The 20,301-nt window shown below is 41.1% G+C and overlaps 1 protein-coding gene across 2 annotated transcripts in view; it reads left to right on the top strand.

Moving 5' to 3' along the window:
• Positions 1-401: 401 nt before the first annotated feature.
• Positions 402-20,301, top strand: part of LOC149845657 (uncharacterized) — an 86,906-nt gene continuing 67,006 nt past the window's right edge. Inside the window, exons 1-3 of one of the 2 annotated variants that reach the window (XM_089995893.1) lie at positions 402-671; positions 841-963; positions 2,369-2,489. In XM_089995893.1, the coding sequence (XP_089852019.1) occupies positions 613-671; positions 841-963; positions 2,369-2,489 (303 nt within the window). In that variant the 5' untranslated portion in view covers positions 402-612. The remainder of the gene's footprint in view (positions 672-840; positions 964-2,368; positions 2,490-20,301) is intronic. The other variant, XM_089995894.1, reaches the window with a different exon arrangement.

Raw genomic sequence — 20,301 nt, 5'->3', positions numbered from 1 at the left:
AAAAGCTTGGCTCACAGCCCACCCATTATGCCCATGGACCTATTTGTGTTGGGCCATGGCCCATGCTAATATATATATATATATATATATATATATACACACACACACGAGTTGGGCTAGGCCTGAAACCTGGGTCAGGGCAAGCTGGGGTCAAATTTTAATGCCCAAGCCCGGTTCATTGCCTACCTCTGAGCATAACATGAGCTGCTTCTTAGAGAAAGAAAGAAAAGTTCACAAATATCCTTTTATTTCTCAGGCGGATATTTGAAATAAAATAAAATATTGTGGCAGTTGAATGTAATAATTAAGATATGTGTCTGTATTATGAAATAATGGATAAGTTAATGTTTTTTCTGTAAATTACTCTTTCCTATTTATGGAGCAATCAGCCAGCCGTGTTTGTTCTGGGCTTTGGGGGCGCTGTCTGCCGAAGCCGAAGGGCGTGTGTGCTCTCCTGAGAGACGCTCGTGGCGGCGACGAGCAAAAGAGCTTCCCCAGTTGATGATGGGAGCAAGCATGCATTTGTAGCGAGCCTTTGATGCTCACTCTGAAACAACAAGAGTGGCTCGAACGCCTGCTTGGGGGTAGAAGCAGCTGTCGCGATCTGCGGAGATGAATCCTGACGTGGGCGGGCCGAGGTTCACGCTGACGAGCTCGGAGCCCTTCAAGAGGTGCCTTCCGTTGATCCTCTCTCTTCAGCTATTTTGGTTGTTGGGTGATTCTTGAACTGCCTTCTTATTAGCGTTTTTGGCTGTTGAGTGTTGTTCTTTTTTGCCTTTCTTTGAGAAAAATTTGGTAGCGAATAGGGCGCGGCTCAGTGGGTTTGTTTGGGTTTCGTAGGTTGGTGCGATTGGTGGCACGGGCTTTCTATGATGATCTAACCACCAAGGGAGAGAATCAGCCTAAAACTGGTCGCAGTGATAACAGAGGAATCGCAGTGGTGATCCTAGACGCCCTCACTAGGTAAAATTTCTTCTAATTCCGTGTTTTTTTTTGATCAATTTTGCTTTCGTATGCAATACCATCATTAAACTTTGTGGTAATTTTTGAATAATTTGTTCGTTGGTTCGACAATTCTGTTTGGGAATATAGTATACGGTCGTTGCAAAGAAATTATGGTTATGTCTGGCACCTTATGGGCGATATTCGATTTCTCTGGGAGAAGTAATGCCAATATTTTGGTTCTGATAATTACAGACATCTTTAGTTTATTGACATTCTATGTACATGTTGAGAATTTTCTTCTTTCTGTTAGCCGGTGCTTGGCTCTGCCAGCTTATCCAGAAAAATAGGATGCGTTAGGAAGTCATGTTGATACTCCACATTGCAACTTCCCAACCTAATCCTACTTTTCCTGATAAGTAGGTGCAATTGAGTTCCTTTCCTCGTGCCATTTGTAGATTTCATAGTGGGTGCACCAGGTTTACTAGAATCTTAAGCCTGATATCGTGATTTTGCGGTAAGGACCATAACTCTGACCATATGAAATTTGGAACAGTACACCAGCTATTCCAGTTCCTGCATTTGTGCAGCTCGAAAGTAAAGTCAAGAACGTGGCTTTCAACACAACATATCTAGGATTGCGACTGGAGTTGTGTATCAAAATAATCAAAATGAACTTTCTTTCTTTGTCACCAAGAAAAAGAAAAACATAAAAACACATTCTAGTTATTTTAATGTATGTTCAAAGGTTAGCATGCCATTTCGGTAGTATACTGAACTGTGGTTTTATATAAGTTCCTGTTCTATATCACCTGTTCCCACCTTGAAAGGTGGCCTACAAAGTTGGTAGGTAGGTCATTAATGTGACACATGTATGCCAGTGGGATTTGGGCTTTGCCCATGCTTATGATCTCAAAATTGTGCTAGGTCAAGTGCAATACAGAAGCCAAATACCCAAAAAAATTGGGCTTCATATGTCAAAGCCACTGTAGTAAATACTCTTCTCACAATATAATCAGCAGGACTTTTTTCTATATAGGTCATATTGTACTTTTAACAAAAAGAATGATGTGGTACTGCATGGCAGAATAACCCACAGTGGAGGGTGAATTTGAACTAACGAGTGCCTTCTTGATGCATATATTTGTCTCGATATTGCAATGCTTTATTTTCATGTATTTGAAATTTTTGTTGGTATTAAAAAGATGCTTGATATGTGATGAAGTCTAGAATAAAGCTCGTGTCTTCCCATTTGGTCTTGTTTTCTGTTCAGGTCAATATGTAATGCACTGCAATGATGTGAACTAATTGGATAAGTTGTCCCATTCCCTTGGTTTATTCTAGAGAAAGAAGTGAATTCAGTTGGTTGATTAAATCCATAACATTTGCTAAATATTTTGTGACTCACACTATTTAAACTTTGTAGGCGTCAGTGGGTTAAAGAGGAAGATTTAGCAAAGGATTTGAAGTTGCACTCAAAACAACTCCGTCGTACATTACGCTTTTTTGAAGAAGAAAAGCTAGTCACAAGAGATCAACGAAGGGAGGTGATTATATGTTACTTTTCTTATTGTGAAGTTGCATTACTTCATGTGCAATGTCTATGGTCATTTGTTTTTGTTACGACTCGATTATCTAGGAGATGCCTCGGGATCTACGCTCCAAATCCCAGATGCCACCTCATGCTCATAGGGGGCGATTCCAACTTGTGTGTGGGTCCATTATGATGACATGACAACTGATATGGCTTCTCTAATGGGTGACAAGTCAGAGATCCAAAGTCCAAGGCAGGAGAAGGAAAAATAAGACACATGTCAAGCAGAGAAGGCAAGCCAATTAAGGAGTGAGGTCTACCTAAGAGGGCGTGTCATGTTGGAGAGTCCTAAAGGATGTCCCCAAGTCTAGAAGCTGATTAGAGTTAATTAATTGTTGAAGAGTCTTTAGTTGATTTGCTCTTTGAAGAGTCTCTCTTAGAGGAATCCTGTCATAGGAAGGAATCTAGAGTCCTTATTCAGTCTTTATTTTTCAGTAGGAGTCTTTATGCTTTAGGATAGGTTGATTGGATAAGAACTCTATCCCATGCCTCCCATTTATAAATAGAGGTCCGAGGTTCCCTTTTATGCATTATAGAATAAGAAATTGAAGTTTCTCAATCTCTCTCTCTTTGGACGTCCCTCTCTCTCTCATGTTTTGCCCTCTCCTTTATGTGATTCACGTGAGACCAGGCCTCCCTAGGCTGATCCTTCAATCCCTCCAAGGGCCCAAGCCCTTCTCGTACTTGTGTCTTCGTTGTGGAGTGATCCTTACCTTGGAATTCGACGTAGGAGTCCTGCTAGTCGTGGTTTTGCTGATAAGCCTTCTTTGCAAATGTGTCTCAATTATTTATATCACTCTCTGTATCTCTATCATACCTTAAGATCAGTTCCTAACATTCTCTAAAGTTGCCTAAGTCGTCTGGGACCCGAAACATCATAATCGCACCTTGTTAATTCGGGAAAATGTGTAGTTCGGCCCGTTCCACCTCACCGGCCTCTTCCATAACCCAACCTGATATCTCTGAGACCTAGAACCTATATCAGACCCTAATACATATCCTTAGGTTGTCATGAAATGACACAGATCCCGATGCACTCTGGAATGCGTCCAATAAACCAAGAATACAATGTAGTTAAACACACATTCACAATAAAAATGCCCATAGAATACAAGACTTAAAAGTAAACAATTTTGTTAAGAATGAAATTCAAATAATACAAAAAAAAAATTTAAAAAGAATCCTCACTACAATACACTCAAATGACACACATAATCCTAAAAGTACCCATCACTGTCTCAAGCCTCACTCATGCACACACCCACTTATTTATAGAGAAGAGGGTAGAGAAGAGAGAGAAGGGGAGTACCCTTTCTAGCTGTTGGAAAGGGTCTAACGGCTAGAAGACCCTCTCTAACAGCTAAAAACAGTCAACTTTAGTTGACTTAGTAAAGCTAAGTTGACTATAGTATATATATTATATATACAACTACATATATATATATATATATATAATATATAAGAATACATCCATCTTACACTCCCCTTCAAACTTATAGTGACTCAGTGCAAGTTTGAAATTACAAAAGAAGAAACCCATTACATAAAATGTCTCCATAGACTTTATCAAGTTCTTCCATTTGGTGTTTCTTTAAAGGATGCTCAATCAAATGCTTCGATACAGAGAGGATCTTCAATATCATCAATTCTCTAAAACCTGTAAGTAGAACAAAACAACAACAATCTAACAAGAAATAACTATACTTATATATATATTATAGAGAGAAGATTACCAAACACACAAAAGTATATAAAAAATATTTAATATTTTTTAATCATACAATATATAAAAAATATTTAATAAATTAAACATGATAGCCATTGAGAGACTCACCTTAATAGATAAATTTTTAAGAAATCAAAATTTCTTAATTCACAAGAGAACATAATAGAATAATATTAAGAGAGATGCAAGCAATAGTAATGATAAAGCCATTTCATGAAAATCATGCACACATATATCTATCACAAATGGCACATTAATGCATAATAGGCATAGATTTTCAACATCATTAATATCATGATCAAATAACACACAATGGAGTATAAATAACAAATCATTTTTCCACAACAGAATATATGAATAAGCATGGATCAATTAGAAGCAATATTTAAACACACAACTAATGCATATATGAATGAACCATGCAATAATTTAGGACCAATGAAAAAATCACTTATTAACCAATATTAATAGATAATAATGAAAATTCTTTTAAAAAATATGAAGAGATTTAAAATCCCACAAATGTCAAGAAATGCTTAGATCAAAGAATCTCCCTGATAGAGATACATTTCAACAACTCTCAAAGAGAGTCACATGCAAAAATGAGAAATATTTCATTAACATATGCTTAGAAAAGTGTTAATGCAAATCACGCAAGACAATCAATCACGCAAGTCTCATTAAAGAGATAGAAACACATATGATAAGTGGTTAGAGCTAAATCATAAGTCTAGTATGAGGCAATTGAAGACAATCATACGGAGATTCTCAAAGGGTTATAAAAAAACTTAAATGCACTAGTTCACAACCACATAGATACAAAGCCACTAGTGGGTGACATACAAAAAAACCAACTAAGGGCTACATACAATCTTATTAAAAACAATATAGATGTTTTTGATAAAATACTCCCAAATAGCCATAAAGATCCACACATATATGATCACATCAAAAATAGACTTTTTCTCATAATGTAACATTCTTCAGTAAGCATGATTTAAAATATCAATACGCAAGAGAGAAATCACAAAAGATAAGCACATTTATTATACAATAACAAGTCATGCTTATGCCATTCAATAAAGACTTCTTAAAGCATATGCCAAAACAAAAATCTGAATCCAACACGTGTCATTTGAAAATAATCTTACTTAATAGAGCAAATATTGCTCAAATATATATGAAATAACATATTAAAAAAGGCCTCATTAGAAATCGACCACGATAAAAGTTCATGCTTGATCACATCATAATATTCCAAATATAGTCCATACATACGTTAAGAAATGCATAATATTTTAAGAAGCTACATATTCAACTTGAGTGAATAACTACAAAGGTGTCCTCTAAGGAACACACTCACAATACTCACAAAGGGGACCAAGAAGAGGTGTTCCAAAAGAATACAATCACAAATCCCACAAAGGGGATAAATAAGGTATACTATAAAAATATATTTTTATTCAAATGAAGTGAGTGTGCAAAAGTGTATATATCTTTGCAAAATATAGATTTTCACTACACATATCTATAATCCAATACATATATATATATATATATCAAAACACAATAATTTCTACATAAAAAAATTTATTTTTAACATAATTCTTTTTAAAACTTACCATACATATAAAAAACAAAAAGCCAAGGATACATACCGGAATTGCGAAATCCTTGAATCTATTTCATTCATTAATACAAATCTTTTCAAAGACCCCGATGCCTTCCTTTGATAACATGTCACGAAATGACACAGATCACAATGCACTTTAGAATGTGTCTCATAGACCAAGAATACAATGTAGTTAAACACACATTCACAATACAAATGGCCATAGAACACAAGACTTAAAAGTAAACAATTTCATTAAGGATGAAATTGAAATAATAAAAAATAAATAAAAATTACAAAGAATCCGCACTACAATACACTCAAATCACGCATATAATCCTAAAACTACCCATCACTCTCTCAAGCCTCACTCATGCTATGGTAGAGAAGAGAGAGAAGGGGAATACCCTTTCTAGCGGTTGGAGAGGATCCAACAACTAAAAATCTAGCTGTTGGACCCTTTCCAACAACTAAAAATAGTTGACTCAGAGTTGCTAGTCGAGGAAGCGGGAGCGAGAAGCGATACGGGAAGCGAGGCGCTTCTAAAATTTTAGGAAGCGGGAAGCGCGGGATGACTTAGGAGCGAATCAGGAAGCGTCTCGGAAGCGAAGAAGGAAGCGACATAGGATTCGAGTGAGAAGCGAATAAGAATCGAAAGGAAAGCGAAAATGTAATTATATAATTTTATTTTATCAAAAAATAAGATTTATGTCATCGTTAACATGTATCTAAGACAATAAATAATATAAGTTGCAATTATCTAACAAATGCATCATGTTGCAACTATCAAGAATTTAAAAAATAATACATCAAGAGAAATCATAATTCACATTCTTGTTGCAACCATTTAACATATGCACACTTTAAAATTTTAAATAAGCATCATTCTTAGAGGTGAAAGATCTATCTATAATATACTATGATGAAGCAAACAAAATTAAAAAGAGAAAAAGAAAGAATGTTCTTTCATAAGTTTGCATTTATGAAAAATTGTTAAACAGGCAAATAAAAAAGAATGTAGATAACAAAAGAGCTCGATTATGCAGTACATCAAGTACTAGTTTTATAAAAAACCCAAATAATTCAGATAATTTGCCACAGTTAGGAATAGGGTTAGTAAAGGAACCAATCAGCTCATGACTAAGCTCGGGCCGGTTTGCCATGAACTCATTCATGAGCGGTTTGTATAGCTGGCAAGCCAAGCCATGAACAGCCACTCATATATATATATATATATTTATATTCTCTAACATCTGACCGTGTATTGATAATGTCGTCATTGGCAGCCATGTTGGGGGCCATTGATATCCAGAATGGATGGTTGATGGTGGGGATGTTAGAGCATTTTCCCATGGTGATTTGGACTGATATGCTCTCGTTTTGTAATGTTTTCTGTTTCCTTGAATCATGCTGCTTTTATTTCTGCAACCTTCTTCCTAAGTAAATTATCTTTTATGATTAAATTGGGCTATTAATAGCCTTTCAGCATATTAAGAGCTAGGAAGTATGAAATATATTAGCAAGTGTCGTACTATGTCACATGGGTGCGGGTGCGGCGCAATTTCAAAAGTTTTGGACATGGGGCCACGGCTATATATATGTATATGTTTTTTAATATATATATATATAATATATTCAGTGTGTGCATATATGTGGATATTGTCCTCTAAAATTTGGCACCAGCATGAGTGTTTTTACAAACTTTGCAAATTGTACTTTTGCTTTTGTAGAAATGGGGGTCCGGGGGCTCCCCCCGTCGCGGGTCCCATTGCGCGGTCAGCGGGCGGGGGTCCAGGCGGGGCCGCCCCTGGCGGGGGGTTGTACGGGGGCAGCGCCCCCCGGATTTTTTTCTGGGGCTTATGTTTGAGACACATGATATATATATATAATTTTTTTTTTTTAAAATAAATATCAAAAGATCATTTTTTTTTTTGGTTTTTTTCCCTAAAAATGAACATTTTTGGACTCAGTCAACGTTGATCGAGTCCAAAACAAGGATGGACTCGGCCTCGACTCGTTGACCGAGTCTGATCCATGTCCGAAGCCGCACCCGTGTCGGGTCATGTCGACTCGGGTGCGGTGCCTCCCTAGCCGAGTCCGTGTGACTTAGTGGGGGTTTCGCTTGTCTGGTAGTAGCAACAACTAGTGCATGTCACCTTGTGTTGGGACGTTGCATGTTCAAAACCCAATGGTATAATTGTATAATTGGTAGGGTTCTGTCTAACCCCAACTTGCCTTAAGAAAAAAACAAAAACTAGAACTTCGCTCAGGGATGAACCCATAAACTTTTATTGGGGGGCAAACATAAACCAAATTTTTTTTCTTAAGGGGGCAGATTTTTTTTTTGGGTTGGCACAATTTTTTTTTTACCTATGTTGAAAGCAGTCAAATAAAGGTGCTCTAATATAAGTTTTAAGGGGGGCAGGACCCCCAGTCCTAATGTAGGTCTGTCTCTGACTTCGCTCCTTTGACAAAACGAGAACCTTCTGTGAAGCGGATTGTCTCTTTTGTGATTGAAATTCGATTAGGCAAGTTGTCTAAAAGATCATGGGTGACATGCGCTAGTGTTTTAGCTTTTCACTTTTCAGGTTGTCTAAAAGATCGTGGGTGTGCAGGAATATAAACAGTGGATCTTGAGAAGGATAGAAGATGTTTGGAATTTTGAGAAAAAATTCATTGCACTTTGGGAACAACATAAAGGGGCCAAGTGATGCGTATCTTCTAGGCTATGTCACATGGGTGCGGGTGCGACACGGGTGCGGCGCAATTTCAAAAATTTTGGACACGGGGACTCGGCTATATATATATATTAAAAAAAAAAAATAAAAAAAAAAAAATATATATATATATATATATATATATATATATATATATATATATATAAGACTCGGTCAAAGTTGTGCCCATTAGGGGACAGGTGATGAGTTGTGAAGGCATTCTGTACACTTTCTTCATACAGGAATAATTCACTTTTGGGCACTTTCTTCATACACTGTAATAATTCACTTTCTTCATACAGGAAAAAACCACAAAAACTTGAGTTGTGCCCATTCTGTACTTAAAACTTGAAAGTGTACAGGTTTTTTAGTTGTGATGGGTTTTTTTCCTTACAGCTGTAGCCCAGAACATTTTTAAAAAAAAAATTTCAAAAAAAGAAAATTTCCAAAAAATGGACCAAAATGACCCTGGGTGCGTTGACCGCACCCAGGGTCGGGTTGACCGAGTCCGAGCCGCACCCGTGTCGGTGCGTGTCGACGCGGGTGCGGCGACCTTGGAGCCGAGTCCGTGTGACATAGCTTCTAGGAATATATAACATCAGTTGTTTGTGCAACAGAAGTACATGAAAGATTTGTTTCATGATACTCTTTCCTTAAAAACAACAAAAGCAAAAAAATTTCTGAGGGCTTACTTTCTCACCCCAGAGAGTCGCCGATTCGCCATGCTTGGCTTGTGTTGTAGTCATGCGAGAGAGCATGAGAGAAATGGAGAGAATCGAGATAGAGTGAGAGGAGAGCGTACCTAAACAGATTCATCGCGACGAGGTCACCGGAATTTCTTTCGTCGCCGAAAGTGGGTGGCCGAAAACTCGAGAGAGAGAGAGAGAGAGAGAGAGAGAGAGAGAGAGAGAGAGAGAGAGAGGAATCGGATGCAAAAATTAAAACCAGTGTTGTTAAAAGCGTTGAGGCGTAGCGAGGCGCTCCACCAAAATCCGAGGCGAGGCGTAAGCCTCGAGGCGCAAAGTGTAAGCCTCAAAAAAATTTTTTTTAAACTTAAAAAAAACTATAAAAATGATCTAAAATTATAAATAAATAAGAAATGCTTTATTGATGAAGAGCCAACCAACACGAAATAAAAAATCTCAAATAAATACGAAAAAAATATGAGATTAACATGTAATTAGGACCTCACTGATGCAAGTTATTTTCATCAAATTTGACCCTGTGTATGTGATCTACATCATCCATTTAGTGAAGATCGACATTTGAATAGACAGAATCCGACTTATGTGCAAGACTTTTTTGCTGATTCAAAAATCAATAACCATTAATAAAAACATGGTTTTTTTTGTTAAAGAACACTGTCAAAATAAATTGAAAATCATGTTTTTTTTTGTTAAAGAACACTATCAAAAGATTGATTTCTATTAAATCAACCGTGCTGAACCCATCGATAGGGCCAGATTGATCAAAATAACTTAGTACCAATGAGATCCCCGAGGGAGTTATGACCACAGAGGATGATATAGGGATGAGTGAAGCCGGGTTCCCCATAAACGTAGGTTACACGGTTTCACAAAGAACAAATGACAAAAGAAGAAGCTGGGGAAAAACACCCAGATCTTACCTGTCACCGGAATGCGCAGAGGTCGCCAGCATGGACGGCGGTGGTGGTGAGTCGCTGGCCGATGGCGAGTGGTGGCCGGCGGCGAGTGGTGGCCGGCGGGTCGCCGATGGCTTCTCAGCAGAGGAAAGAAGAAGGTGGAAGAGTGGTGGCCAGCGGGTCGCCGATGGCTTCTTAGCAAAGGAAAGAAGAAGGTGGAAGAGTGGTGGCCGACGGCGAGCAGTGGCGGGGGACGAGAGGGGACAGAGTGGAGAGAGAAGGGGTGAGGGCTTTCCCTCGCCCCGAAGCGTCTGTCTTTTTTAAAGACAAGTTCTCGATCTTTCGAGAATACGGGCCCGGATTCGGGTCGATCTCGGGTCCGGGCCATCCGATTTTTTAATGCGCGCCTCAGTTTGAGGCGCGCCTCGCCTCAAGGCGTACGCCTCAAGGCGCATGAGGCATACGCCTTGAGGTTGTTGCGCTTTTTAAGTGCGCCTCAAGGCGAAAAGGGCCTCGCCTCGAGGCGAGGCGCGCTTTTTGCGCCTTGAGGTGCGTTTTTAACAACACTGATTAAAACCCTAAGACCCTTTTAGGTTTTCATGAGTTTTGTACAATGTCCATTTTGCCCCCTTATTAATAAAAATTTTCCTTAAGTTTTTTGTTTTTCACGAGTTAATTTTTTTTAAAAGGGCAAACTCGTCTTTCTTTTAAGCGTCCCCCCTTTGAAAGGGTACGCGTCCCTCGTTAAATAGAAACACGTTTCTCTTTAAAGGGGTACGCGTAACCCTTTAAATGGAAACATGTCCCCTATTAAAGGGGGACCCGTACGCTTTTAAAGGGGGACGCGCTTCCTAAATTTAAAATGCGCTTCCTCCATGCATTTCGGAAGCACCGCGTTTCGCGCTTCCGAAGCACATAACGGGGAAGCGCGCTTCCCCTATAGCAAAGGCGCTTTCGGTAACTCTGAGTTGACTATAGTATATACATTATATATACAACTATATATATATTATATATACTATATATATACATATATAGTATATATGTAAAATATACAAATATATTATATTAAAAAAATATATATATATATATATATATATATACATATTTATATACACATACGTGTATATATATACATGCAATAATACATCCATCTTAACATAGGTAATCCAAGAACCCGTTGACCAAGTCCCTTCTTTAAGGAAATAGAACTTCATACGGAACTCCGAAGGTAGGCTTGCAACAAAAACATTTATATAAAAATAAATAAATAAATAAATATATATATATATATATATATATATATATATATATATATATATATATATATATATATATATATATATATATATATATATCAGTTTTCTTGTGGCAGGTAGGCTGTTCTTTTTGACAGCATACACAGGCCCAAACTGGGTCTGTGCACATGCTGGTGGACCCAGCCGACAGGGTCGGCTGGGCTGGGCATTGTTCTTAAAAAAAAAAAACTGTGAAATCTGTTTTTAGTGAGGTTTCGGCTGTTGGTTTGGCTGGCTGGCAGCCAGCAGAGTGGCTCTCGGCTGACTGTCAGCTGCTGGCCGAACCGACAGGCCCAGCCAAGTGCTTGGCTGGGTGTGTGTGGATGGTTTTGGCAGGGCTGGGGCAGGCCCAGTCGACCCAGTCAGTGGGTGCTGGCCTGGGCCTTGGCCTTGAGAAAACTTTTGGGTATACTTTATACAGAAAATTTTTCTGTACAGGAGGGGCTTCCTGGCAGCTTACACAGGCCCAAAAGGGGCCTGTGAATACCCTGTCAGACCCAGCCGACCGGGTCGGCTGGGCTGTGCTGCGCTGTTAGATACAATTTTTTTTCTCATGTGGGTATTGTAGCATGCTAGTGATATAAGTGTGTTAAATTATAAAAACAGGGCTGGCTGCAATTAGTAAAGTTAGGCTTTTAAATCTCTTACGGCATGTTAAACCTTGGGAATAAGTCATGTACCTGAAATTTTGATTTTCACATATGTTAGGCGTTGATGTGGTTCATATGTGTGTTTGAGCATGCTTACACTTTATTCCATGACAAAGTTGTTGAGTGCTTACTTATTTATAGACTTAACAGGTGTGGTTGCATATACATAAACACATGAATGCTCTTTTATTCATCTCATTACAATTCATGATTTGAACCATATGTGGTGATAATTGCATAAAGAGTCATGCATGCGCATACCATGCATATGCACAGAAAAATGGGGTATAACATGGGTTGTGTAATCTGCATATGGGAATGTCATATTTCATGTTTATTGTCAATAGGTTAATTTGGTACGTATATGCCTATCCCTTGCAGGCATGTTAATACCACTGCATACTTATGATTATGATTCTTGCATCAGTGCTTCGGTGATTATGATGAATCATCGAGGGTTTGGTAAACCCGAGTTGTGGAATTGTTTTCCCTCATTCATTTCAATGCATTGCAAAGATCATGCCTTATTAATATTTCAGTTTTATTGCACTGTTCTATATGTTTCCACAGGCCGGAGTCCTGTGATGGCTCTCGCGAGGTAGATGCGAGCTTTTATCTTTCTTTTTGCATATGATGTTGCAAAATTTAAGAAATTAAATTTTAAATAAAAGAAATAATAAAGCACAGTGTAATATACCTTCTGGGATCACCCATCTGGAGAATGGGATCTTAGAAATCCGGTCTTGGGGAGACTGTGAGGATACAAAACTCCGTGTGCTTAATTTTGGTCCCCTGAACCCGATATTGAGGTTCCTTCTCCTTGCCACGGTTTTAGGGAGAGTCCGCCACTTTACCCGGGAGTGGTGTGTTTGACACAGCTGTTGTTTTTGGTACCAAGAAAGTGGCACTTGTGGGCGTGGGGTGTCCCTTGTGTCCCCGACATTAGATGTGGAGGTCTAATGTTCCGAAGGTGATTCGGTCGAGGGCTAAGTTGGAACCCAGTAATAAAATCTAAATTGTGTGCTAAGCTACCCTGAGAACCTAACTTAACCTCGGGGTTTGTACCCGTTTGGTGTATCCGCGGGCAACGGTAATTAAAAGAGAAACATAAAGTTGTATGCATTTAATAGGGCATGCATAAAGAAACAAAAGACTTAAATGGAAGATAATAAAATGATTCATGCATTGCATAAAAGACATGCATTTTTCCTGTTATGCATTAGATCATGCATACTTTAATGGTTTCCTTACTCAGTACATGAGGGTAGATGTTGAATGTTAAATTCTTGTTGCATGCTGAAATTTTAGTAGATGCTACTGCTTTACTGTCTTTGCGAGCTTAGCAGTTATGATTGTTGCATGATTAAATTCTCAATTGCTATAAACTGTCTTGTATGTATTTCCATTAATTGTTGCATGATATCTCATCTTCATTCTTTATCTCACTTGTTTCATTAAGAAGTAGCTGTGCTCAGGATTTCGATTCTGACACCCTACTTCGTTGGTTTTTCGCAGAAGCAGGTGATCAGTGAAGTCGACAGCTACTGCGAGGGCGTGAGAGTCACAACGAGTTTGACAGTCTTCTTTGTGGACAGAGTGGCTCTTTATTTCGGTTTTTCAGTCTAGTGTTCTTGTTATTTGCTTAATGTCATCAGTAGTTACTTGAGTCAGACACTTTATTTTTGAGATTAGTTTTTCATTCATGAATAAAGGTAATGGTTAGTTATGGATGTTAATTGCAAGTTCCTTTGTGGTTTGTGGCTATCCAGTTGGAATTGGAACTGTGAGGACCCTGGGTCTTTGGGAAGTTTTCCGCACTGTTCTAGGAAAAAAAAAAAATTCCGCATTTTCAAAGGGGATGAGTTGGGGTCGTTACAGGTTTGGTATCAGAGCCCCACAAATACTTGCAATTTTATCGTCTTTTAATGTTTAATTATCATAATTGGTATGTGAGCCCTGTCCTGAAGGGTCAACAAGTTGTGACTCGTCCTCCAGAGCAGTCTTTTTCACTGGTATGTTGCTTAATACTTTTGCTTACTTTGTATAAGTCCTGTGTGATTATGTTACTTAAAATTTAATGTTCTTTGGTGTGAATTAAAAGTCTGATGTGATTCGGGAACAAATACTGTTCATGATCAACCCTAAAGGGGTAGTGTCAATAATAGTCTAATTTGAAAAGGTGGTGCATTGTAGATGTCGCACTATACCCGTAGAGGCGCTTCGTCTTCTACTGCTGCTCCCACGAACTGGCAGGAGGAAAGAGATTTCATGATGGAGACCATCCATACCCTAACAGAGACTATGGCGGCACAAGCTGCACAAACGGCCCAAGCAGCACAGGCTGCACAGGCAGCCGTGCAGGCAGCGACTCGTGACCCTCCGGTCAACATCGTTCCCAACGCAGGTGGCGTTTCGTTCGAGAGGTTTCTGAAGTTGGACCCGCCTTCCTTTTCAGGAAAGGCAGACCCGGAGGCTGCCGAGAGATGGGTCGAGGAGATTGAGCGGGTGTTTGACGTCTTACTTGTCCCTGAGGAGAGAAAGACACCCTTTGGCACGTACCGCTTAAAGGGCGATGCCATGAACTGGTGGGACACCCTGCGAAGGGTGAAATTTGTTGATTGGGATGAGATTCCTTGAGAGACGTTCAGGGAGGAGTTTCTGGACGCCTACTTTCCCCCTTACGCCGAGGAGCAGATGCAACAAAGGTTCCTCGATCTGACTCAGGGGACCATGAGTCTAGTGGAATACACTACTAAGTTCCGGAGGCTTGAGAAGTATAGCCCAAACCTCTTCAAGAATGAGAAGGCAAGGGCAGCTAGATTCGTTCGTGGACTGAAGGACGGGTTACGGACTCGTGTGCTCGGGGGTCGTCCTTCTACCCTGGCCGAGGCGATCGAGTCGGCCACCGTACTGACCGAGGACTGGGAACGATCCAAAGGTGGTTTTCAGAAGAAGGGTGGCAGCGGAGGAGGTTCTTCAGGCGGGACCAGGAAGAATCCTCCAGCAGGAGGGGGAGTGCAGAACGGGAAGAAGCAGCGGACCTGGGACGGGCGACAGCAGGGCACGCAACAGGGCCGACCTCAGCCGCGGAGACAACAGGGGAAGGCCCAACCGGCATGCCGCAGATGTGGCAAGAATCATCCATTAGGTTTTTGCCCATCGTTTAAGGGGGTATGCTACCAGTGCCAACAGCCAGGGCACATTGCCCCCTTCTGTCCGAACAAGCCTGCGGTTCCGGGTGGACAGCCGCAACAACCACAGCAGCAGAGGCCTCAACAGCAGCAGGGTCAGCGCAAGACCAATGGACGGGTCTACGCAGCGACAACAACCTCCCAGGATGATCAGGCTGATCTGATCGAAGGTATATTCTTAGTCGCCGAACACTTTGCACGTGTTATGTTTGATTCGGGTGCAACACACAGCTTTATTTCCTCTTCGTTTGCAAAGTTGCTTGATTTGGCTCCATCTAGCCTCGAAAGGGCTCTTGATGTGATGTCACCTATGAGTGCATCCTCTTCCTGCGGGAAGTATTTTCCGTCCGTAGGCGTGGTGATAGAAGGCCATGAGTTGTCGGCCGATTTGGTCATTTTGGATATGACATTCTATGATGTCATCTTGGGCATGGACTGGTTGTCCAAGCATAATGCGACCCTCCAGTGTCGGGGCAGGAAGGTAATCTTGGAGCACCCCAAGTTATCGACATTGTTGTGCCATTCGACGAGACCAACCGATGGGGTGAAGATCGTGTCAGCTTTGAAGGTCTCCAAGTACCACAAGAAGGGTTGCATGGTATTCTTGGCCAGTGTTTCTGCTCAAGACAGTCAGGCGCCGTCCTTGGAGCAGTTAGACGTTGTCCGCGAATTCCCGGATGTTTTTCCCGAGGATTTGCCGGGTTTGCCTCCGCATCGAGAAATTGAGTTCTCGATCGAGCTAGTGCCTGGTACAGCACCAGTTTCACGCGCTCCGTATCGCATGGCACCTGCTGAGTTAGGGGAACTGAAAAAGCAGTTGCAGGAGCTTCTTGACAAAGGATTTATTAGACCGAGTGTATCCCCTTGGGGTGCCCCGGTCCTCTTTGTTAAGAAGAAGGATGGTTCAATGCGACTTTGTATTGACTACCGCATGTTGAATCAAGTGACGGTGAAGAACAAATACCCTTTGCCTAGGATCGATGATTTGTTTGATCAGTTGAGAAGGGCCAAGGTGTTCTCGAAAATCGATCTTCGTTCAGGATATCATCAGCTGAGGATTAAAACCGAAGATATTCCTAAGACAGCGTTCAGGTCCAGATATGGGCATTATGAATTTCTAGTGATGTCATTTGGACTTACAAATGCCCCTGCGGCATTTATGGATCTGATGAACCGGGTTTTCAAGTTGTGGCTGGATTCTTTTGTCATCGTGTTCATAGATGACATTCTGATATATTCGGAGAGTGTGGAAGATCACCGAGAGCATTTGCGACTCGTGCTGCAGACACTGAGAGAACATCAGCTTTATGCTAAATTCTTAAAGTGTGAGTTTTGGATCGATAGGGTGATGTTTCTTGGTCACGTGATATCCGAGAGAGGTGTAGAGGTTGATCCAGCAAAGGTGGAAGCCGTTTTGTCATGGGAACAACCGAAGACGGTGACAGACATTAGGAGTTTCTTGGGATTGGCGGGTTATTATCGTCGATTCATTCAAGATTTCTCGCGTATAGCGGCTCCGATGACTCGGTTGTTGCAGAAAGGAGTGAAGTTCGAATGGTCCTCTCGTTGCGAAGACAGTTTCCAAGAGTTAAAAAAGAGGTTGACCACAGCGCCGGTGTTGACATTGCCTTCTGGGGCGGGTGGTTTTGTGGTATATAGTGATGCGTCAGGGACTGGACTGGGTTGTGTTCTTATGCAACATGGAAATGTCATAGCATACGCTTCCCGACAGCTAAAGGTGCATGAGAAGAATTATCCCACACACGACTTGGAGTTAGCGGCAGTAGTGTACGCGCTGAAGATTTGGCGTCACTACCTTTATGGAGAAACGTTTGAGGTCATGTCTGACCACAAGAGCCTCAAATATATCTTCACCCAGAGGGACCTGAATTTGAGGCAACGTAGGTGGTTGGAATTCCTAAAGGATTACGACTTCTCCATCGCTTACCATCCGGGTAAGGCGAATGTGGTGGCTGATGCGCTTAGTAGGAAGGCGTCAGTCACAACAGCTAGCTTGATTGGACGCAGTTGGGATCTGGTCGAGTTCGTACAATGGCAACCTTTTTCTGATGACTCCGAGCGCATCCTTTGTGCCGGGATGCAGGCACGACCAGAGATCATAGACCGAATCGAGGAACTCCAATCAGAAGATCCGGACTTTGAGAAGTTGTGCGATAGTGCTCAGAAACCAGAAGCGCAGTTTCGCCGGGAGGAGAGCGGGACCATTATGTTCGGAGACCGATGGTGGGTTCCTAAAGCATTACGGGAAGAGCTGATGAGTGAAGCTCACAGGTCGAAGTATTCCGTTCACCCTGGTTCCACCAAGATGTTCAAAGATCTTCAGAGGACGTACTGGTGGAATGAGATGAAACGGGACATCGCGGAGTTCGTATCTCGGTGTCTTACTTGCCAGCAAGTGAAGATTGAGCACCAGAGACCGGGTGGACTTTTGCAGCCTCTTGAGATTCCAGAATGGAAGTGGGATGATATCTCAATGGACTTTATCGTAGGGCTGCCTAAGACCCGACGACAACGAGATGCCATATGGGTGATTGTGGATCGGTTGACAAAGAGTGCTCATTTTCTTCCGATCAGGATTAGTCAAAGCTTGGAGAGTTTGGCCGATCTCTACGTAGAAGAGATTGTTAGGCTTCACGGAGTGCCTCGTTCGATAGTGTCATATCGGGATCCGAGGTTCACATCTCGATTTTGGCGCCAGCTTCAGAAAGCCCTTGGCACTACCTTGAAGTTTAGTACTGCTTTCCATCCACAGACAGACGGGCAGTCAGAGCGAACGATTCAGACGCTCGAGGACATGTTGAGAGCGTGCGCTCTGGATTGGGCCGGTGATTGGGACAAACATGTGAAGCTTGCAGAGTTTTCTTATAACAATAGCTTTCATGCTAGTATTGGCATGACCCCGTATGAAGCACTGTATGGCCGACCGTGTAGATCACCGGTTTGTTGGGATGAGGTTGGAGTGAGAGCAGTAGAGTCTCCAGAAATCGTCCAGCACTATGCGGATCAGGTACGTTTAATTCGACAAAGGTTGATTGCAGCTCAAAGTAGGCAAAAGAGTTATGCCGATCAGCGGCGTAGAGAGCTCAGTTTTGAGGTAGGCGATCACGTGTTTGTTCGAATCTCGCCTACGAAAAGTATCTTCCGGTTTGGGAAGAAAGGCAAGTTGAGTCCCAGGTATGTGGGACCCTTCGAAGTCCTTGGACGTGTCGGAGAGACTGCGTATCGAGTAGCCCTTCCTCCTCAGTTTTCGCAGATTCACGATGTTTTTCATGTCTCGATGTTGAGAAAGTACGTGCCTGACCCCTCACACGTAATTCACTATGAGGCGATCGAGGTACAACCTGACTTAACAACGGACGAGAAGCCGATAGAGATTGTGGAACGCCAAGAAAGGGTACTGCGCAGTAGGACGATTCCATTTGTAAAGGTGCGTTGGCAGCATCATGGGCTAGATGAATGCACTTGGGAGCCTGAGGCGGATATGCGTCAACACTATCCTCTTTTATTTGGTACGTTCTAATTTCGAGGACGAAATTCTTTTAAGGGGGTAGGGATGTAAGATCTCGTGTTTTCAGACCTTAGTCACTTCATGAAAAACTTTGAAATTTGGCTAAGTCTGGTAAGAAAATCGTTTGAGGCTCGAGTTTAGACCAAGGTCTTAGAGTTTGGGTTTGACCCAAGTCTCATCATCAGGGTCTAGACAAGCCAATCGATGTGTGGCAAAGAGTTTTAAATTCAACCTTTAAATTCAAGCGAAGTTCGGGTTATATTCGGGCGAAATTCGGAATTTGATATTCATGTAATATATAGTTGGATGCGTCTCGAAATTCTGAGTGCAATGGTATTTTACTTTTTCAAATCCGAGTTCCGGTTGGCCCAGAAATCACGTTTTTCTAAAATTTTAGCAGTTTGTTGGGACGGATCCGAAATTGGATCGGATTGAATCCAAGGTATAGGATCCAAATTTTTATGGATTTGGGTCCTAGTTAGGTCCTACAAAAATCTGGAATGGATATAAGTCTTAATCCAAATCTTGTATGAGTATGGGTTTGGATCTTGGATCCGGATCCGATCCAAAATCCAAGCTTAACATTTTTATGACTTTAAATTCAGCTGGGAGTTTTAAATTGGGGTTATTATTATATAAAAAGTCTCCAGGGTCAACATGACCAATTTTGGGAACTTTTGAGTACCCATTAATAAGTAAATTCAAAAAATTGTATTTATTAAATTAATGATTTTTATTAATTTCGAGAATAGAGTTAAGAGGGTTTAGGGTTAGCCCTCTTCCCTAATTAAAAAAGGGTATTGAGGATTTCATACCTTTTAGGATTAGGAGGTCAAATAGTCAACCAAATGTACATTAGGGAAGGAGTCTAGAATTTGGAAACTCCCTAATGTGGGAGACCCAAATCTGGAAACTCACTAATGAGTTTCCAGCATTAAATAGGAGAAGGAAGGGGGGGGCGGCAGCCCTTTTCCTTTCTTTTGGCTGGAGAGAAAAAAAAAAACAGGAGAGTGAGAGAGAAAGAGAGAGAGAGAGAAGAGAGAGAGAAAGAGGAGAAAGCAAAGAGGAGTGAAGGAGGTAGAAGAGGAGGTTGGAAGCATTGGAGCTCAGCCACACGCCCCCATAGCCTCTATTCTTTTCTTTTTCCAAAAAGGTACGGGTACTTCTTCTTGAAATAAATGAGAAATAGGGTAAAGATTGGATTTTCCATGCTTCTTTTAGTGGAAATCCATAGAGGAACAGTGGACCCTCGATTTCCACCGTGATTCCATTAGTATAGGCTGTATTTTTGTTGTTTCAGAAAAATATATATATATAGATACATATATATGACATACTAGGGGGCAGATTTTTCAAAAGAGGTGTTTTGCTGTTCTCTTTGACAGCATGCACAGGTCCAATCTGGACCTGTGTACATGTCTTGGACCCAGCCGACAGGG

This window comes from Nuphar pumila, chromosome 2 (genome assembly GCF_984573655.1).
Source record: "Nuphar pumila chromosome 2, dmNupPumi1.hap1.1, whole genome shotgun sequence".
NCBI classification, from domain to species: Eukaryota; Viridiplantae; Streptophyta; class Magnoliopsida; order Nymphaeales; family Nymphaeaceae; genus Nuphar; species Nuphar pumila.
The sequence above is the reverse complement of the archived record's forward strand: the minus strand, read 5'-3'. Positions and strand labels throughout refer to the sequence as shown.